We start from the raw sequence: 18,318 nt of genomic DNA, 5'->3' as shown, positions 1-18,318 counted from the left end.
TTTAAAACTCAAAATTGAAGACAGAAGCAGAAGAATCCTTGAAAATTCAAAACCAGTTGACATCATAGAGAGTCCCAGCCAGGAGTGCATAGCATGACTGTGTCTCAAACATACCAACCCCAAACCTATAAAAGTAAAATAAAAAGCTTGGGGTTTAGCAGAGCAGCCACGGGAGTGTGTCACGCTCCCCAAATCAAGGCCAGAGAATCTCTTTCCAGATGGTCGCGCCCTAGGCTGGCTGCCCCTCTAAGTAGCTGAGGCTCAAGCTTGGTGGCCCCACTCCTACGTCCTTGGCGATGTCGCTCATTTGGCTCATGGTCACATCATCCCTAGGACCTGGGGAGGCTCTGCCCTCACACCTGCCCCCAGCATCCTCAGCCACAAGTCAAATGCGGGAAGGCAGTCACTCACCCTGCCGCGGAGGCATAGGAGGGGCCCCTGAACTCAGGGCCTATCTGGGAGGGTTCAAGAAGACATCGTGCCCAGATGCTGCGATTTCTAGGCCACGTGCTAAATACAATGTCCCCTCTTCTCCATGACAGTCCTTGAGCACATGGCCTGAGCACATGACCTTTGCCAGATATCGGCAGCCACCACGTCCCTGTGAGGCCGGGATTTTATCCCCACTTCCCCACAAACAGAAGCATCTTGGTGACAGTAAGCTGCGGGCCCTGGCATACGCTAAAGCTGGGACTTAAGCCCCAAGCTCTGACTCTGTCTCCACCCCATATGTCTGGGGTGAGCAGGCTGGGGGACTTGTCTCTGACCATTTACAGGTACACTGTGGCTGGCCTAGTGGCTTGCTCCCCAGGAGCCCCCAAATTTGGTCTTTTTACTTTGTACCCAACCTTAGTTTGTATTCTCTCTCTGTCTCTGTCTCTCTCTGTCTCTCTGTCTCTGTGTATGTGTCTGTCTGTCTGTCTGTCTGTTTCTCTCTTGTTACTGAATCCTGAACCTGGGGTCAACCTTTCAACACTAAGCCATACCTCTGGTCTATGCATGTTTGAAAGCTCAAAAAAAATTACCGCCTATTCCCTTTACCATTATTCCTCATTGATTTTAAAGTTTTTTTTATTTGTGTGTGCCACATGCAATCCTGGTACCTGAAGAGGTCAGAAGAGAGTACCCAGGAACTAGAGTTGCAGATGTTTGTGAGCCACCATGTGGATGTCGAACCCAGCTCCTTGACCAGAGCAACAAGTGCCATCTCTGTAGCCCTGCCAAACTGTTGTTTGTTTAGACAGGGCTTCTCTGTGTAGCCCTGGCTGTCCTGGAGCTCACTCTGTAGACCAGGCTGGCCTCAAACTCACAGAGATCCTTCTGCCTCTACCTCCCAAGTGCTGGGACTAAAGGTATGCGCCACCACTACCCAGCTTCCCTCTTAACTTTTTATTCTGGACAAGTCCCTTATATCCCAGACTGGCCTTGAATTTACTATTTTACCCAGAAACAACCTTGAATTTAAAAAAAAAAATATTACATTTTAAATACTTATTTTCGCTGTGTGTAGTTGGGAGCATGCTCGTCAGAGGACAACTTGTGAGACTCTCCTTCTATTGTGTGAGTCTCAGGGATGGAGCTCAGGGTGTCAAGCCTGGCAGTCAGGGCCTTTACCCACGGAGCTGTCTCCCAGTCCCATGACCTTGAGTTTCTGATCTCCCTGCCCCCACCACCTTTTGCGTGCCGGGTCACAGGTGTGCGCCACCAAGTCTGGCCTAACCACTTTGAAAGGCCAGTTCTGCAGTGCCCTGATGATCACGCCACTCTGCAGCCCACCCCCACCCCCCACCCCACCCCACCCCACCCCCGCCACCTGGCTCTGGAATTTCCCCATCTTTCAAAGCTCTTTATTAAGACGGGACATTTTATTTACTCTGCTGACAGAATAGAAAGAGCCCAGGTGGGAAGCAGCCCTGCCTTACTGACGACTTTTACTTCCTCATAGCTGTGAGGTTCTGCTGACTCACATGTTGTTGTCATGGTTCTTCCTCGAAGGAATCTGGTCTTTGTTATCATTTCCAGCAAAGCTGGGCTTGCTGGTTTATGCCTCTATCCCAGCACCTCAGGAAGAAGCAGGCCCGTGAGTTCAAGGCTAGCCTGGTCTACAGAGCAAGTTCCAGGGCAGCCAAGGCTACACAATGAGACCCTGTATCAAAAAGCAACCAACCAAAACAAACAAACAAGCAAAACCCCATCAAGCCCCTTTGCCTAGCCCTTATTGTAACCGATTTTTCAAATGTTCAAAGTGGAAGCTTACGATTTCCTCCTCAAAAACTAGCCCTCTTACCAGAACAAATATAATACAAAATGGAAACACTATACTTATGAGATAAGCAGGTCCCAGTTTCTTTCTCCCTGAGACTTGAACAATTCTTATCACTCTCTCTACCTCTATGACCTTGTCTCCTCTGGGGACCTCTAAGGAGAAGGGTCAGAGAGCAGTTGTCTTCCTTCCTTCCTTCCTTCCTTCCTTCCTTCCTTCCTTCCTTCCTTCCTTCCTCCCTCCTTCCCTCCTTCCCTCCCTCCCTCCCTCTCCCTGCCTCTGTCTCTCTCTCTCTTTTTGAAACAGTTCTCATGTTGCCTGGGGTGTCCTCAAAATCGCTAAGTATTCAAGGATGACCTTGAACTTCTGAAGTAACCTTGACCTTCTGATCCTGCCTCCCTTTCCCTCCTGATGGAATTTCAGCAATGCGCCACTATGCCTGTTTGTGTAGTTGGTGGTTGGTGGTTGGTGGTTTATGCCTCCAACACTTCAGGCAGAGGCAGGCCTGTGAGTTCCCGTTTCCATGGTTTCCATGTCCGCTAGACATGCACTCCAGCAGCTGACCTGAGGTCCTAGCCCCTTCCTTATTTTGTTTTCACACCCGTATTCTTTTTTAATTTATCTTTGTGCGTGTGTGTGTGTGTGTGTGTGTGTGTGTGTGTACATGTATGAGCACGCATGTGGGTGTGTGATGAACCCAGGAGCTCATCTTGCAGGCTCTCCTTCCTCACGGGTTCTGGGTACCAAGCCCAGGTTGTCAGTTTTGGTAGCTCGTGCTGTTGAGTCAGGTCTCCCGCCTTGCCACAGAGCATCACAGGTAAGCTTCCAGGCTTGGTGGGAGGAGGCTCAGCTGTAGTTCCCAGCCCTGGGGGAGACAACTTGTGTCACTTGAGCCAGTTTCATTCTCCTGGTGATGTGTTTTCCGCATACTCAGGGACACAACGTGTCCACTCTGGGCCTTGTTTATTCCATGCGTAAACAAATATCCCAAATCCTTATGACAGGACGTTTCCCGGGGCTAGAGTGGTGGCTCAGTGTTTAAAGCACCTGCTATCCTTTAACTCCAGTGCTGTGAGGGAATGGAGACAGGAAGAGGCCTGAGGCTTGCTGGCAGCCAGCCTATCAGAAAAACAAGAATCCAAGTTCAGTGAGAAACCCTGCTTCAAAGGAATGAGGCAGAGAGATAGCGGGAGACACCCAAAGTTTCCTCTGGTTTCTGTGCACACAAATACACAACACACACACTGCACACACACACATACACACATACAAACACACACTGTACAATATAAACTGCATAATACACATGGACACACTGCATACACACATGGACATACACACACAAACACAAACTGTACATATAAACTGCATACATGCACATGGAGACACACAAACATACACACTGCATGCACAGATATATGGACATGCACTGCACACACACACACATGGTCATACACACACACAAACACACACTGTACACACAAACTGTATATACACTCACACACACTGTACATACAAACTGTATATACACACATACGGACACACCAAACACATACACACTGCGTACTGTATACAGTAATGCCTGTAGCAGGGCCCCCTGATGACCCCCTAGGGCCCAGGAGAGCCAAGGATACCCTTATAAAGTGTGCCGACCTCGAGAAGATTCCCAGTGAGACTGCAGCGGGACAGGACTAAGCCTGGACACGGCGAAGCAGAGGTTCCCAGGATGGCTGCTGGTCACGTGGGTGCAGCCTAGGATGACAGCTTAGGAACCTTCTTCTTCTGCCTTCCTCTCCACAGCCAACCAAGTTCATGGTGGGCACCGAACAGGGCATCGTCATCTCCTGCAACCGCAAGGCCAAGACACCAGCCGAGAAGATCGTCTGCACCTTTTATGGCCACCACGGCCCCATCTATGCCCTCCAGAGAAACCCCTTCTACCCGAAGAACTTTCTGACTGTTGGTGACTGGACAGCCCGCATCTGGTCCGAGGACAGTCGGGAGTCATCGATCATGTGGACTAGGTAAGGAGAGGGTCCACAAGGGTGCAGAGGCTACGCAGAGGACCCACTGCAGAGGTTTGGTGTAGTGGGACCCTAAACAAGGCGTGGTGGCTCATGCCTGTAATCCCAGCATTCTGGAGGCCGAGGCAGGAGGATTGCAAGTTTGAAGCATCCTGAGCTACATGGAAAAGACCTTGTCTTGCCGCTGGGCAGGGGTGGTGCATGCCTTTAATCCTAGCACTTAGGGGCAGAGGCAGGCAGATCTCTGTGAGGCCAGCCCACTCCACAAATCAAGTCCTAGGATGGCCAGGGCCACACAGAGAAACCTTGTCTCAAAAAGGAAAAAAGAAAAAAAAGAAAAAAAGAAAGGGAAAGACAGTGTCTTTTTTTTGTTTGTTTGTTTTTGTTCTCTTCGAGAGGGTTTCTCTGTGTAGCCCTGGCTGTTCTGGAGCTCACTTTGTAGACCAGGCTGGCCTCGAACTCAGAAATCCACCTGCCTCTGCCTCCCAAGTGCTGGGATTAAAGGCGTGCGCCCATCACCATCCGGCAGACCGGCAGACCATGTCTTAAATATACACACACACACACACACACACACACACACACACACACTCCCAAGTACTAGGCTTAGAGGTATGTGCTACCCTGCCTGGTTAACAATATAAATTCTTTTTTCTTTCTGGACACAGGACTAGAACTTTTTCTTTTTGGCCTAGAACTATCTATGTAGAGCAGGCTAGTCTCAGACTCACAGAGATCTGCCTACCTGTGCTGGTTGATTTTTTATTTTATTCATTTATTTATTTATTTTGTCAACTTGACTCAGGCTAGAGTTACCTGAGAAGAACCTCAAAGGAGAAAATGCCTCCATTAGATTGCCTATATGCAAATCTGTAGGACTGAATGCAAATCTTGATTATTTATTGGGGTGAGAGGGGCCAGTCCCCCACCCACCCAGCCAAGGCAGTGCTGCCCCTGCCCAGGGTGGTCCTGAGGTGTATAAAGAAAGCAGGCTGAGCTTGCCAAGAGGAGCATCACTCCTCCCTGGCCTCTGCTTCAGTTCCTGTCTCCTGGTTTCTTCCTTGAGATACTGCCCTGACTTCCCTGGGAGATGGGCTGTCTGTCTGTCACCTGGAAGTGTAAGATGAAATTAACCCTTTCCTCCACAAGTTGCTTTTAATGAAGGTGTTCCTGATCACAGAGAAACCCTAAGACTCTGCCTCTGCCTCCCAACGGTTGAGATTAAAGGCCTGTGTCATACACCCAGCCAAGGACAATAAAGACTTTTTAGCCTAAATATGCCCCATGCAATATTGCGACCCATGGAATATACTTAACACTAAAAATTCTGCACTGCCTTCAAAACTCTCCAGAGTCAGATGGCATGCTATAACCATGCCTTTAATCCTAGTATTCAGGAGGTAGAGGCAGGCAGATCTCTCTGATTCTAGGGCAGCCAGAGCTGCATACACAGTGGGACCCTCTCTTTAAAAGGTATAAAATCAAATCAAACCTCCAGTTTTTTTCTTTTTAGCGTGGCCTAACTGTGTACAAGCTTAGGAGCAAAGGAGGCCTGAAATTTTAGTTCAGTTTCAGATGTTCCTCGATGGAGGAGAAAGAGTGGGTTGGGGGGTGGGGGCGGGGGTGGGGAGAGAGAGAGAGAGAGAGAGAGAGAGAGAGGGGGGGGGGGAGAGAGAGAGAGAGAGTCCTGGCTATCCTCGAACTCAATCTATAGACTAGACTGGCCTCGAACTGTCAACAATCCATTTCCCTCTGCCTCCCAAGTGCTGGGATTAGAGGCAGGCATCACCCTGCCCAGTGAGGGATGACTTTTTGTTCGGGCTGGTAAGACGCCTCAGTGGGTGAAGGCAGTTGCTGCCTGGTGAGACAGTCTGTGTTCGATCTCCAGAACGTTTAGGAGAAGGAGAGAACTGACTCCCCCAAGTTATCCTCTGACCTCTGCGTGTGTGCTGTGGCATGCATGCACCCAAACATGTTCACACACACATTCATACACACACATACACATACATTCATACACACACACACACATTCATACACACACACACACACATTCATACACACACACACACATTCATACACACACACATTCATACACACACACATTCATATACACACACACATTCATACATACACATACGCACATACACACACATACACACATTCATACACACACACACACACAAGTTGACTACCGAATAACCCTCTGGCAACCTGAATGAAGGCCAGGATGAAATATCGCAACCCCTCATCTCAGAAAAAAGTGCATTTCTGGGCATGTCTTTCCTGGGACCCCACAGTGGATCCCAGTTCCATCAGGTCTGACACTGTGGGGAACCAATGCCCAGCCCAAGGGGAGAGCCACACCCCAGATTCCTGCTAAACTCATCCTGGAAACCATCAGTAAGTGGGGCTGGCTAGAAGTCAGACCGGAGAACGCTTCCTACCCAGAAAGGCTCAGAGCCCTCGGCCCCTAGGAGAGCCTCAGTGAGAGGAGCCGTGGACCCCCAAGCTCTCTCCCTCCACCCAGGGTCCCTGACTCACCACCCTGGCTTCTGCAGGTACCACATGGCTTATCTCTCTGATGGAGCCTGGAGTCCTGTAAGACCAGCCGTTTTCTTTACCACCAAGATGGATGGAACCCTGGACATCTGGGACTTGGTGTTCAAGCAGTGTGACCCTGCCCTCAGCCTGAAGGTCATGTGTGTGCTCCCCCCCGCATCTCCTGAACACTCTGGTCCTTGTGATGTGGGGTCCTTCCTGGATGGGCCCAGGGGTGTGTGTGTGTGTGTGTGTGTGTGTGTGTGTGTCTTACTACTGCTCTTGACTCTTAATATGTGCACCTGAATAGGACCTCTCTGGATAGCCTGGGGTTTCTGGCCAACTGTGCTCTGGCATTGGGAGCATGGGTTTCTGCAGAAGCAAGGGACCTGGGGACTTGCAGTTGTGCTGACATACAAGAATCACCCTAAGAGGTGTAAACAGAAGGGAGGGCTGGGGGTTCCAGGCAGTGGTAGAGTTCTGGCTTAGCTTTTGAGTCTGAGCTCCACACCGAGCACCACAAGAAACAAGTTTTATCAGCTGGTGGGACACTTGCCTAGCATGCACAAGGCCCTGGGCTCTATCACCACAATTGTATTCAGCAGGCTTGGTGCTGAGACAGCAGGGTCAGAAGTTCAAGGTCATCCCTGTCTAAGTAGCAAGTTCGAGACCAACCTGGGCTCCATGAGACCCAGACTCAAGAGAAGTAAACATTCTCTGTCCTCTCCAACTGTGTATCTCACAGATCCCTATATTTGGGTTCTCCGATATCAGGAAATTGTAGCTGAGACCCGCTGGCTGGGGACATGGGAGACCAGGGAGTCAGAGATCCGTAAGATGATGTAGTTAGACTAACATTGAAGCTAGGGACCAAGGGACTTCACTCACAGTGGACGGGTATGTCACCGGGGTGTTTCAAAAAGGCCAGTAATAGGATATTCGTAACTTTGGTTTTCTCCCCCACTCTACCTGCTTCTGCTGGCTCCTTCAACAGGTGTGTGATGACCCGCTCTTCTGCCTCCGGGTTCAGGACACCGGGTGTCTCATCGCCTGCGGCTCCGAGCTCGGAACAACCACTCTGCTGGAGGTCTCCAGCAGTCTCTCCACTCTCCAGAGGAATGAGAAGAACATAGCTTCTTCCGTGAGTGCCAGGGCGAGGCCTACTACCTACCCGCCAGGCTCCAGGATCACCACATTGTCTTAACCCCAAAGGGCATTCTCCCCTGAAGCCTGGGTCTGGGGTTCCTTGGAACTGAGTAACTCAGCGGCCCTGTTCCAGGTTCGCCTTGATTAATGCACTCAACGATCACCTTGGACTTCGGATTCACAGCCTTTGCCTCCAGCGTGCCACACCTACTTTATACTTGGGGATCTCTGCTAGGCAGGCACTCCAATAGCTGACCTAGATCCTTAGCCCCGTGTGCAAGTGTGTATCTGTTTGTTTTGAGGCTGGATCTTACTTTGCAGTCTTGATCTATGTGGAACAGGCTGACCTCAAACTCACAGAGATCCACACATCTCTGCCTCCTGAATACTGGACTTAAAGGCACATGCCACCATATCTGGCTAGTTGTGTGTCTCCCCCCCCCCCCGCCCCCCGCTTGGCAATTTATTTCAATTAGGCTCATTTGAATACAAATACCTGAAATCAGATATTAAAAGTTTACATCATAGCCATGTGGTGGTGGCACACACCTGTAATCCCAGCACTCTGGGAGGCAGAGGCAGGCAGATTTCTGAGTTCGAGGCCAGCCTGGTCTACAGAGTGAGTTCCAGGACATTCAGGGCTATACAGAGAAACCCTGTCTGAAAAAAACAAATAAAAAACAACAACAACAACAACAAAAAAAAGTTTACATCATTGGAGATGTACTTTCAGAGATGAGTTTACTTGATGTATAAGGATGTACTGACTTCCTTTTAATTTCATAGAAAATTGTTCAATACACAATAAATCTCTCATCTCCGGCATAGATTTTCTTAGACAGGTATTGCTAAATAGCCCAGGCTGGCCTCAAATCTGAAGCAATGCTCCTGCCTCAGCCTCCTGAGCGCTGGGATCGTAAGCATGCACTACCGCTCCTGGTTAAGCCCTCCTCTCCTGATATGATGCCCAGCAGACCTCCCCAGGGACAAATTTCCATAGAAGCCCAGACTATGCTGCACCCCGCTTCCTTTGCCACCAGCTTGTCCCTGTCTGCCCCAGATATTTGAACGTGAGACCCGGCGGGAAAAGATCCTGGAGGCCCGACACCGCGAGATGCGGCTGAAGGAGAAAGGCAAGGCAGAGGGCAAAGAGGATGACCAGAAGGAGGAGGAGGCAGCCCTGGACCTCGATGAGCTAGTCGCCAAAGCTGAGGAGGAGTTCTTCGAAGTCATCTTCTCAGAGCTGAAGAGGAAGGAGGCAGAGGCCTTGAAGAAGAAACCGAAGCCTGTAAGGACCTCGGCAGGGGCACGGGGACTAGCGCCCGTGAGGGGACCATGAGGCCTGAGTTCCGCCCATCTGCTGACCTCCTGGGTAACCTTGAGCCAATAGTTTTCTGGGATGGATCCTGACTGTCCAGTGGTAAGGGGGAAGACTCATTCCTATCTCCCGAGGACAGCTGTCTCTCACAAGGCAGCGGGTTCCTTGAGGTCCAAAGCTCCCTGCCTCCTGGTATGTTCCTCCCCGCCATGATAGGCCCATCTTCAACGTGCATGGCCCCCACCCCAACCCCGAGCCAGGGCTCTGAGGTTCTGTGAGAGAGAGCCTTGAGGCCCATGGGGGAAAGGCTGAGCCCAAGCAGATATCAAGAATGTGGCCTTTGGCTGCTCCTCTGCCCTCCTACCCCTCCCACCCCCAGGCTCAGCTCACAAGCATTTTCTACCTGTGTCACCCAGCCTCTCACTCTCCTTCTCAGCTCCTCAGCTGCCACCTGGAAAGTGAAGCAGGCACTGTAAAGACCGTGCCTGGTTACCTTCTGGGGACAGAGAGAAAAAGTATCTTCTCCGTCTGCAACATTGTTCTTAGGGGTCTGGCTAGGACTGAGACAAAGGCCAGATGTCAGGCAAAGGACAAAGCAAGGCTATGCTCTTTTGAACAAGTCTGGTGGCATCACGGAGTCCAAGGCCAAAATGAAAGTGCGGGGGCCCTTGTTTAAAAAGCATTTAGAGGAGGGGCTGGAGAGATAGCTCAGTGGTTAGAGCACTGGCTGCTCTTCTAGAGGACCCCGGACAAGTTCTGTAACTCCACTCAAGTTACAGGGGATCCAATGCTTTCTTCAGGCCTCCGTGAGCACCAGGCATGCATGTGGTACTCTGAAATACGTGCACACAAAACACACATAGATACTTAAAACAAACAAACAAAAAAGGCTTTAGTGGGGCCAGCAAGACGGCTTAATGCATAAAGGCACTTACCGCCAAGCCTGATAGGTCGAATTTGATTCCTGGGAAACTGTGGTGGAGGAAGGAGAGAACCAACTCCCACAAGTTGTCCTCTGATCACCACTGGATGCTGTGGGACTCAGGTCCTGCACATAATTACACATGTGCACATGTATACGTGCGCACATACACACACACATAGATAAATAAATATAAGAACTATTTAGAGGTGCTTGAGGTATATAGTTCAGTTGATAGACTGCTTACCCAGCATCCATAAACCCTGGTTTCATATTCAACATCAAACTATGATCCAAGTGGGCTCATGGATGCCTGTCATGTCAACATGCATAGATCCAGGCAGAAGGCATGATGGGTACATGTGGAAGTGTCAGATCCCCTGGAGTTGGAGTTAGAGGTGTTGATGGGCCATCTAACCTGGGTGCTAGGAAGTGACTACAGATTCTACACAAGATCAGTGAGTGATTTAACCACCATCTCTCCGGTCCCACCCGCCCCTCTTCTGCCTCGTGATCCTTACTCTGTTTCCCTCCTGTTGCTTGAAGACAGGGAGTGATTTTGTGATGTAATTTGTATCTGGGGAGTATTTGACTGAGAGTTACTTTTGTGAAGGGGGTGGAGCCCCCATCATAGCACAGGCTGGACTAGAGTTCTGACGTCCATCCATCCTCGGGCTGTTGTTTGTCACTCCCAGTTCACCCATCCTTCAGAAGGCACAGATTAAAGTACCATGTGGCCTCCAGGCATGTGCTCGGCCCCTCACACCCTGAAGTCCTTCCCTTGCAAAGTCTAAACGGCCAAGCTGCAGAAACTGTTCAAGTTCACAGACTCGGCCCCTCTCCGGCCCACCCCGTACTTCCTCCTCCTCTCTTAGTCTTTGCAGTTAGCCCAAAACTGTGTGTGTGTGTGTGTGTGTGTGTGTGTGTGTGTCAGAGAGCATCACTCCAGAGTCAGAAAGATTAATCCATGCTATAAGCTAAGCACTGTGTAGCACCCAGGCAGGGAAGTCTAGAATCTGAGGCCAGCCTCTGTCATATTGAGTCTCATAAGAATGAAAGAAAAGGGAGACAAGGAAGAAGGAAGGCAGGAAGGCAGGAAGGCTACCCCACATGATGAAGGTTGTCTTCTACATACTGTCTCCACTCACCCTTCTCCCTAAGCCAAGCCCCTCAAGCTGTCTTCCCTGCATCCCCTGGTGAGGATGGCAAGGCTCCCCAGATGGAGCAGGATAAGGTCACCCACTCAGAAAATGGCGGAAACCTGGCTATTAAATCCCCAAAGTCTTGCTGCCTCCCCGGACCTCATGACTCTGAAAACCTGCTGGGCTTGCTTGGAATGGACACTCTAAGCTCCCTGCTGTTGGCCTTGGGGGGAGGGGTCAGGGGAGGGAGCGGGTACCTCTGGGAAATAGGAAAGGCCCCACCCCCTCACCAGCATTTCTGTTTCTGCTTCAGAAGAAAAAAAGCGTAGAGGTGGAAGGCGAAGAAATGGTGGAAGTAAGTGCTGGAGAGGAGGAAGATGCAAGCATCATAGCGGGTGAAGACGCAGGCGAAGAGCAAGAGGACACGCCCACCTAGGGCAGCCTCTGCCCACAGCACTGTCCACGTCTGTCCTGCCCACACGTCTGCCCACACGTCTGTCCTGCCCACAGGACTGTCCACTGTCCACTGTCCAAGTGCAAGGCCAAGGCTCACGGCTTGGCCTTGCACTTGATACCTTCTCGTCTGAAAAACGAAGAATTGAGTTTCCTTCCTCAATAATTATTGGTGGGGACAGATCAGGGACGAGTCACTGGCCCACACTGGGCCAAGCCCTGAGTGCACCCTTCTCTAGGGTGAGAAGGAGCAGGGCTTGCTTCTGTGCTAACCCCCCCAGCCTCTGCAACCCTGAGGCTAACTCAGACTCAGGGCACACACACAGCCTTAAGTCAAACTTTAGATGGGTCCCTATATTGTGCTTATCACGGGTTATCCAATGAGTAGTTACCAATGCCTTTTCCCAGAAGCTTCCAGAGCACAGCTGAGTTTGCCTCCATGGCAGAAGGTTGCCTCTGGAGCACCTACACAGAGGCAAGCTCTCTCTCTCTCTCTCTCTCTCTCTCTCTCTCTCTCTCTCTCTCCTCACCTGCTTGCAAATCAGAACAGAACTTTAGTCTCCATCACAATACCCTCCCAAGCAACCCCCCAGGGGGCATCTTGACATGCTGTCACATGGTGGGTGCGGCCCAAGTGTGGAGAGTAGGTTGGTAGGATGGTCCTCACCTTCCCTGTACACACAAGGTTATTATTGCTCTGCTTCTTGTAACATTAAAATCAGTGATACCAACAGTTGGTACTTGTCACGCACGCCGTGTTCTGGGCCACTCACTGATCTCGCCTCGTCTCTCCAAAGTTCGGTGAACATTTGTGCGCGAGAAGTCCTCCTTGTACTGATGGGGAAATGGAGTCCCTAGGAAAGCTACCTGGTCACAGCTGGTGAGGCATAGGGCAGGGACAGGAGCTTCAGACCGTTGAATGTGGGAGCCCGGGACTATGCCGAGTCCTTTTTGAGTAGCCACTTGGTTGAGCCCCAAAGCTGTGGCTCCATGCAGTAGTAGGTAGGGTGAAGGGCACGTCATAGACAACTTTGTACAGTTGTTTGTACCAGTCCTGGAGTGTCATGGATTCTGTGGCTGTCAGCAGAGACTTGAAGTGCCTGCCAGGAAGGGTGGCATTTCAATCCCAGCATGGAGGAGCAGAGGCAGGTGGATCTCTGTGAGTTTGAGGCCAGCCTGGTCTACAAAGTCAGATCTAGGACAGTCAGGGCTAGACAGAGAAACCCAGTCTCAAAAGGAGGAGGAGGAAGAAGAGGAGGAGGAGAGAGAGGAAGGGGAGGAGGAAAGGAGGAGGAGGAAAAGGAGGAGCAAGATAAAGAGGAGGGGAGGAGGAAGAGGAGGAAGATAAAGAGGTGGAGGAAGAGGAGGAGGAAGATAAAGAGGAGGAGGAAGAGGAGGAGGAGGGGAAGAGGAAGAGGAGGGGAAGAGGAAGAGGAGGAGGAGAACAAGAATAACCGCAAGAACTAGAGCGCAGCGAGCTAGCTGGCTCAGTCAGTACAGTTCTTGCTGTGCAAGCATGAAGGACCTAAGGTTGATCCCCCAGGGCCCATGCACAAAAACCAGCCATGATGCCAAGTACTTGTAGTGCCAGCACTAGGAAGATGGAGATAGGCAAATCCCTGGGACTAACTGCCTAGCCAGTCTAGACAGAACAGTGAGCTCCAGGTTCAGTGAGAGACCCTGTTTCAGCATAGATGGATGCCGTCCTAAGGAATGACACCAACATTGACCTCTGACCGCCACATACTAGCATTTTGCGGAAGGAAAGCACCAGCCGTTCCTCTAGCCCAGAGCAGTGCAGGGTTACGGGTTGTTGTGTTTGGCTAGACTTTGATGATAGTCAACACGAATCATGTTTACTGAGGGTTAAATCTTAATGGAGATCCAAGAAGGGCCTCACCATCTCCCATTTGTACATCGCCAATGTGACAGGTGACAGAGAGCAGGAGGAACTGCTGGGTCTCATAAGTGCAGACAGCGGAGCTGAGAGCAGCTCAGGGTGGTTCAGGATCCTTGGGCATACATCACACACTCCGCACACGGAGCTCCTCTGGGCTCAAGTGGGCTCAGCTGGGGCCCTGCTCCCTGCCTGCCGCTGTATCCAGGCAAGAGGCAAAGAATACTGGAAGGAAACTGTCCTTGTAAGGAGACAGAAGGAGTCGCAGAGACCACCTGTGGCTGTCTTTAGGGACTCTCCTCTCAAAAGTGTGATTCTCTATGGGATTTTGTCCCACTGGAACCATCTAGCAACGTCTGGGACATTGTGAATGAACGCAACTGCTAAGTGAATTATTCCTGGCATTTTAAGCAGAAAGGCCTGGGTGCTGTGTGGCTCAGCATTCCAGGGCCCCTGGGATCCTAGGCCCCTACGCGCTACAAGGAATGGTCTTTTGTCCAAAATATCAGTTTTTGGTGTTGGTTTTGTGAGGCAGGGATAGTGGCTGCCTCCCAAGCACAATGCTCTGCTTTGGGTCCCCAGTCCTGCAGAACCTGGGGACTGGGTGACACACCAGCAAGCCAGACTCTCAGAAGAGTCAGGAGGTCAGATGTTCAGCCTCAGCTACATATCAAGTTCAAGGCTACCCTGGGCTATATGAGACTGTCTCACACAAAGAAGCAAAATGAGGTAGAGCCAGGGCACAGAAACCTAATTTGGAGAGCAAAATCAACCAGATGGAGTAGTCTGGGGGTTGGGGAGGGGGAGGAGGGGCACAGCTACTTGTTGACTTGGGCACTGACAAAGCCCTGTGAAGGCTCCGCCACTATGAACTCAAGGCAGGAGGGAGAACATCCTTTTACTATTCTGGGATGTTGGCCTTTGGTTCATGCTTGTAAAAGCGAGCCACCTTCTGGAGCCTGAAAAGCCTTTCCTGTGGGTGCAGAGGGTGCCACTGTGATAACATGGCATTCCAGAGTGGACTGTGGGAAGAATAAAAAAGAAGAGAGGCTGCATACAGCGCTGGGCAAGGGGCTGCAGAGCTCTGTGTGCCTGGTGTCTCTGCTGCCAGCTTTATGGCCATGACCTCCACTGGGCTCCATCACATGACACCTATTGCCTATTTCCCCCGCTGTGATGGTGGACCTTCACCATCAACTCAGTTAGATCTAGAGTCACCTAGGAGACACACCTCTGAATGTATCCATGAGGGTGTCCCCAAGAAGGCTTAACAGAGAGAAGGCCCACCTTAAATGTGTGTGGCACCACGCCAGAGTGCCTGCCTTCACCTTTCTGTGTCGCTTCCTGGTCCATCCAAACGTGAGCCAGCAGCTCAAAACACCCACTGATGCAGCCACGAGCCACCGGGGTTGCCATCAGCCTAAAGGAACTGTAGTGTCCCCCCTCCATACCCCCTCCTCTTTTTCTTTCTCCTCTTTTCTTTTCCAAGAAGATGTATTGTTTTTATTTTCTGGCTTGAGTGTTGTTGCCTATGGATACACATACCATGCGCATGCCTGGTGCCCACAGAGGTCAAAAGTGAGCCTGGAAATGACAATGCCAGGCTAGTTGTGAAGCAGAAAGCCACAGCAAACTGTGTGGAGTTTTGTGTCCTCATCTTATGGCATTTAACCCATGATACCATTTCTGCGCCCTGTGGGTACCAGGACAAGCTGCTGATCATTTCATCCTGGAGGCCTTTGGGTGCTGGAGCCTCAGAGCAGGGTGTTGAGGGAAGCCCTGCCCCTTCAACCTTAACCAAATGAAGCGGTCCCTTGGGCCTGATGGAGTGAATGGCCTCAAGGCTGAAGCAGCAGATGACTGCCAATGAGCTCCGAGGGTGAGATAGTCACGCCCATCCAAGGTAAGAGGAAGGAAGCCTCCCTGAGTGTGCTGGAGTCTGTGGATGAGCTGAGACTGAGTGGGAGCCAAGGACCACAGGGAGCTTACAGGTGGGGCACAGATAAATCCAAGATGGCTGCTTACTGGCGAGTTTGCTAGGTTCTGAGCCAGGTCCCAGCCACAGAATGTCAGCTGTGGACCTATCCTCTCAGGGCATGAACTCACACAGTGCTGGGAACAGGATAGTACTCACACAGACAGACAGTTGGGCTGAGTGGCATTTTATTTTATTTTGCTTTGAGAGAGGGTCTCATGTAGCCCAGGCTGGCCTTGACCTCACTACATAGCTGAGGATGACCTTGAACTCCTAATCCTCTTGAATGCTGGAAATATAGGTGTACTGGGGATGGGAGCCAGGGCTTTGTGCATGCTCTATCAACTGAGTCTCGATCCCCACAGCCTCTGGGGTGATGTTTTAAGGAACAATACAGGGCATTGTAAAGAGAACGGGAGAACATGTCCTGGATTCTTGGGGACATAGGAAAAAGCTGTCAGGTGCCCTCCATGAAAAACTGGTGACATGCTGAGGCCCTGAGAGGGAGTGTGAGGCAGTCAGGTGGTGCAGAGCATATTTCATTGCACATTTGCACACATGCGCCTGCCCACCTGTGTATACGTGTAATCATATGTCAGCAATGATGACTTTTCCATCAGCAAAGGCAGGCCTTGTACATAAGTGGGAGAAGATTTCAGTGAACTCAGAAAGGCTGAACTGAAGCGGGCTTATGGTGACTGACCTTTGATACCTGTGGCTTCCCAGCATTCCCTAGTTGAGGACTCTCATGAAAAACAGGAAGAGGTATTTTCACGAGTTTCATCCATATCCACTAGAAGGGAAGAAAGAGGGTAGTGACAGGTGCGATGAGTTTAGCATCAGCATGGTACCCACCTCTGAAGATGGAAGATATTTCTAGAAAGGTTTGGCAGAGCAAGGAGGAGCCACTGTGGCCATAGATGGCACCATCCCCAAGGGTTGGATTCTAGGACCAAATAAGAAGAAAGTGAGTTAAGTTCCACATTTCCTTTGCCTCCCTCCTCCCATGCCCTCCTCCCCTGTCCTCCTCCTCCTCCTCCTCCTCTTCCTCCTCCTCCTCCTCCTTCTCCTTCTTCTCCTCCTCTTCTTCCTGAATATGGACATAATTGCTGCTTCTTGTTCTTGCTGATATGTCTTGTCAGTCATGTTGGACTGTACTCCCAAACTGTGACCCAAAATAAACTCTTCCTTAAGTTTCTCTCGTCGGGAATTTTGCTATAACAAACAGAAAAATAACTAATACAACCCCGAAGTCAAGCTGAAGAGATAGGCATGAACTGGAGGTGGGTTTCCACATCAACCGGATAGAACCTTTAGTTTTGAGGTTTTTCATTTTGAGACTAGATTTCCCTATATTAGCCAGGCTGACTTCAAATTCACCACAATCCTCCTGCCTCAGCTTCCCAAGTGCTGGGATTACAGGTACACACAGCCATACCTGCCTCCAAAGATGCTTATTTTCACCCATCAGTCAAGATAGGCTGGCTTCTATGAGGTCTATGTATGTAGAAGAATAACAAAGAAAAAAGAAAACTAGTCAAAGCCCAAGCCAATTGCCCAGAGACATTATTGACTGATAAAGAGTCATTTCAAGGGTCTAAAAATGCCATCAGTGTGGCATATATCTATCATTATGTCAGTTGGGGTGTTGAGATAGGAGAGTTGTTGAGTTTGAGGCCAGCCTGGGCTAACAGTCTCGATCTTCATCTCAAAACAAAATGAACAGGCAGGAAAACCTCTGAACTCATAATCCGTTCTCTTTGCGGTACGGCCCATTTGCAAACTGGCCAGCCTCAGAGAGCCAGGCAATACCTGGGACCCCCTGTAGGAGACTTTGGTTTCCAAGCTTAGTTTGGTTTATATACTTATCAAACCCAGGGCTACCATCTGCTTCCTGCTGCTGCTGTTTATTAATAACTATGCCCAATACCAGCTCCTGGGGGAAGCCCGGGAAACCGGTCCCAAGGCACAGGCTGGCACTGTGCTCTACCTCTGGGGACCTGCTAGGTGTCTGAGGCAGCCCTAAGGGATGTGGGTACTTGCTTCTCCAGCTTCTTTCCTGGATCCCAACGCCATGGAGTCTCCTTCTCTGGTCTTTGTAAGAGCTCTGGGCTCTTAGCTTCAGTGGGGATAGATGATGTAAAAGACAGATCACTACATTCAGGAAGGGTTCCAACACCATCCAGGTGACAGGCAGACAGAATAGGCAGGCTCTCCGCTGCTAGGCAGGGTTCAGGCAGAGCTAGGACAAGAATCCTGTTTTGCCCAAGCCTCCTGAGACCAGGAAAATTTCCACCAGGCTCCCTGACTGTGTAATTGTTGCCACTGTTACCAAGAATGGAAATTGCAACTGTTTATCCATTGTTTCACCTGGCCACCTGGCAGCTTGCCCAACCTTTTGACATTGCAAAGTGATGTCATCTGTGAAGTTCACATTGGAGAATTGTGCAATCCAGTTTTTTTTTTTTTTTTAATTTCAAGAAACTCCCCTAACCCAGAAAACAAACAGACAAGCCAGTCGACAGTAGCACATGCCTTTAATCCCAACACTTGGGAGGCAGAGTCAGGGGGATCTTTGAGTTGGAAGCCAGCCTGGTCTTTCAGATCAGCCAGGAATACACAGAGAAAAACCTGTCT

At 50.4% G+C, this 18,318-nt stretch overlaps 1 protein-coding gene across 1 annotated transcript in view; it reads left to right on the top strand.

Moving 5' to 3' along the window:
• Window positions 1–12,560, top strand: part of Dnai2 (dynein axonemal intermediate chain 2) — a 32,378-nt gene extending 19,818 nt beyond the window's left edge. Inside the window, exons 9-13 of the mRNA XM_052197252.1 lie at window positions 4,064–4,287; window positions 6,849–6,984; window positions 7,823–7,969; window positions 9,035–9,262; window positions 11,670–12,560. Of these exons, the coding sequence (XP_052053212.1) occupies window positions 4,064–4,287; window positions 6,849–6,984; window positions 7,823–7,969; window positions 9,035–9,262; window positions 11,670–11,792 (858 nt within the window). The 3' untranslated portion in view covers window positions 11,793–12,560. The remainder of the gene's footprint in view (window positions 1–4,063; window positions 4,288–6,848; window positions 6,985–7,822; window positions 7,970–9,034; window positions 9,263–11,669) is intronic.
• Window positions 12,561–18,318: the final 5,758 nt, after the last annotated feature.

Source organism: Apodemus sylvaticus, chromosome 10 (assembly GCF_947179515.1).
Source record: "Apodemus sylvaticus chromosome 10, mApoSyl1.1, whole genome shotgun sequence".
Taxonomy (NCBI): domain Eukaryota; kingdom Metazoa; phylum Chordata; class Mammalia; order Rodentia; family Muridae; genus Apodemus; species Apodemus sylvaticus.
The sequence above is the reverse complement of the archived record's forward strand: the minus strand, read 5'-3'. Positions and strand labels throughout refer to the sequence as shown.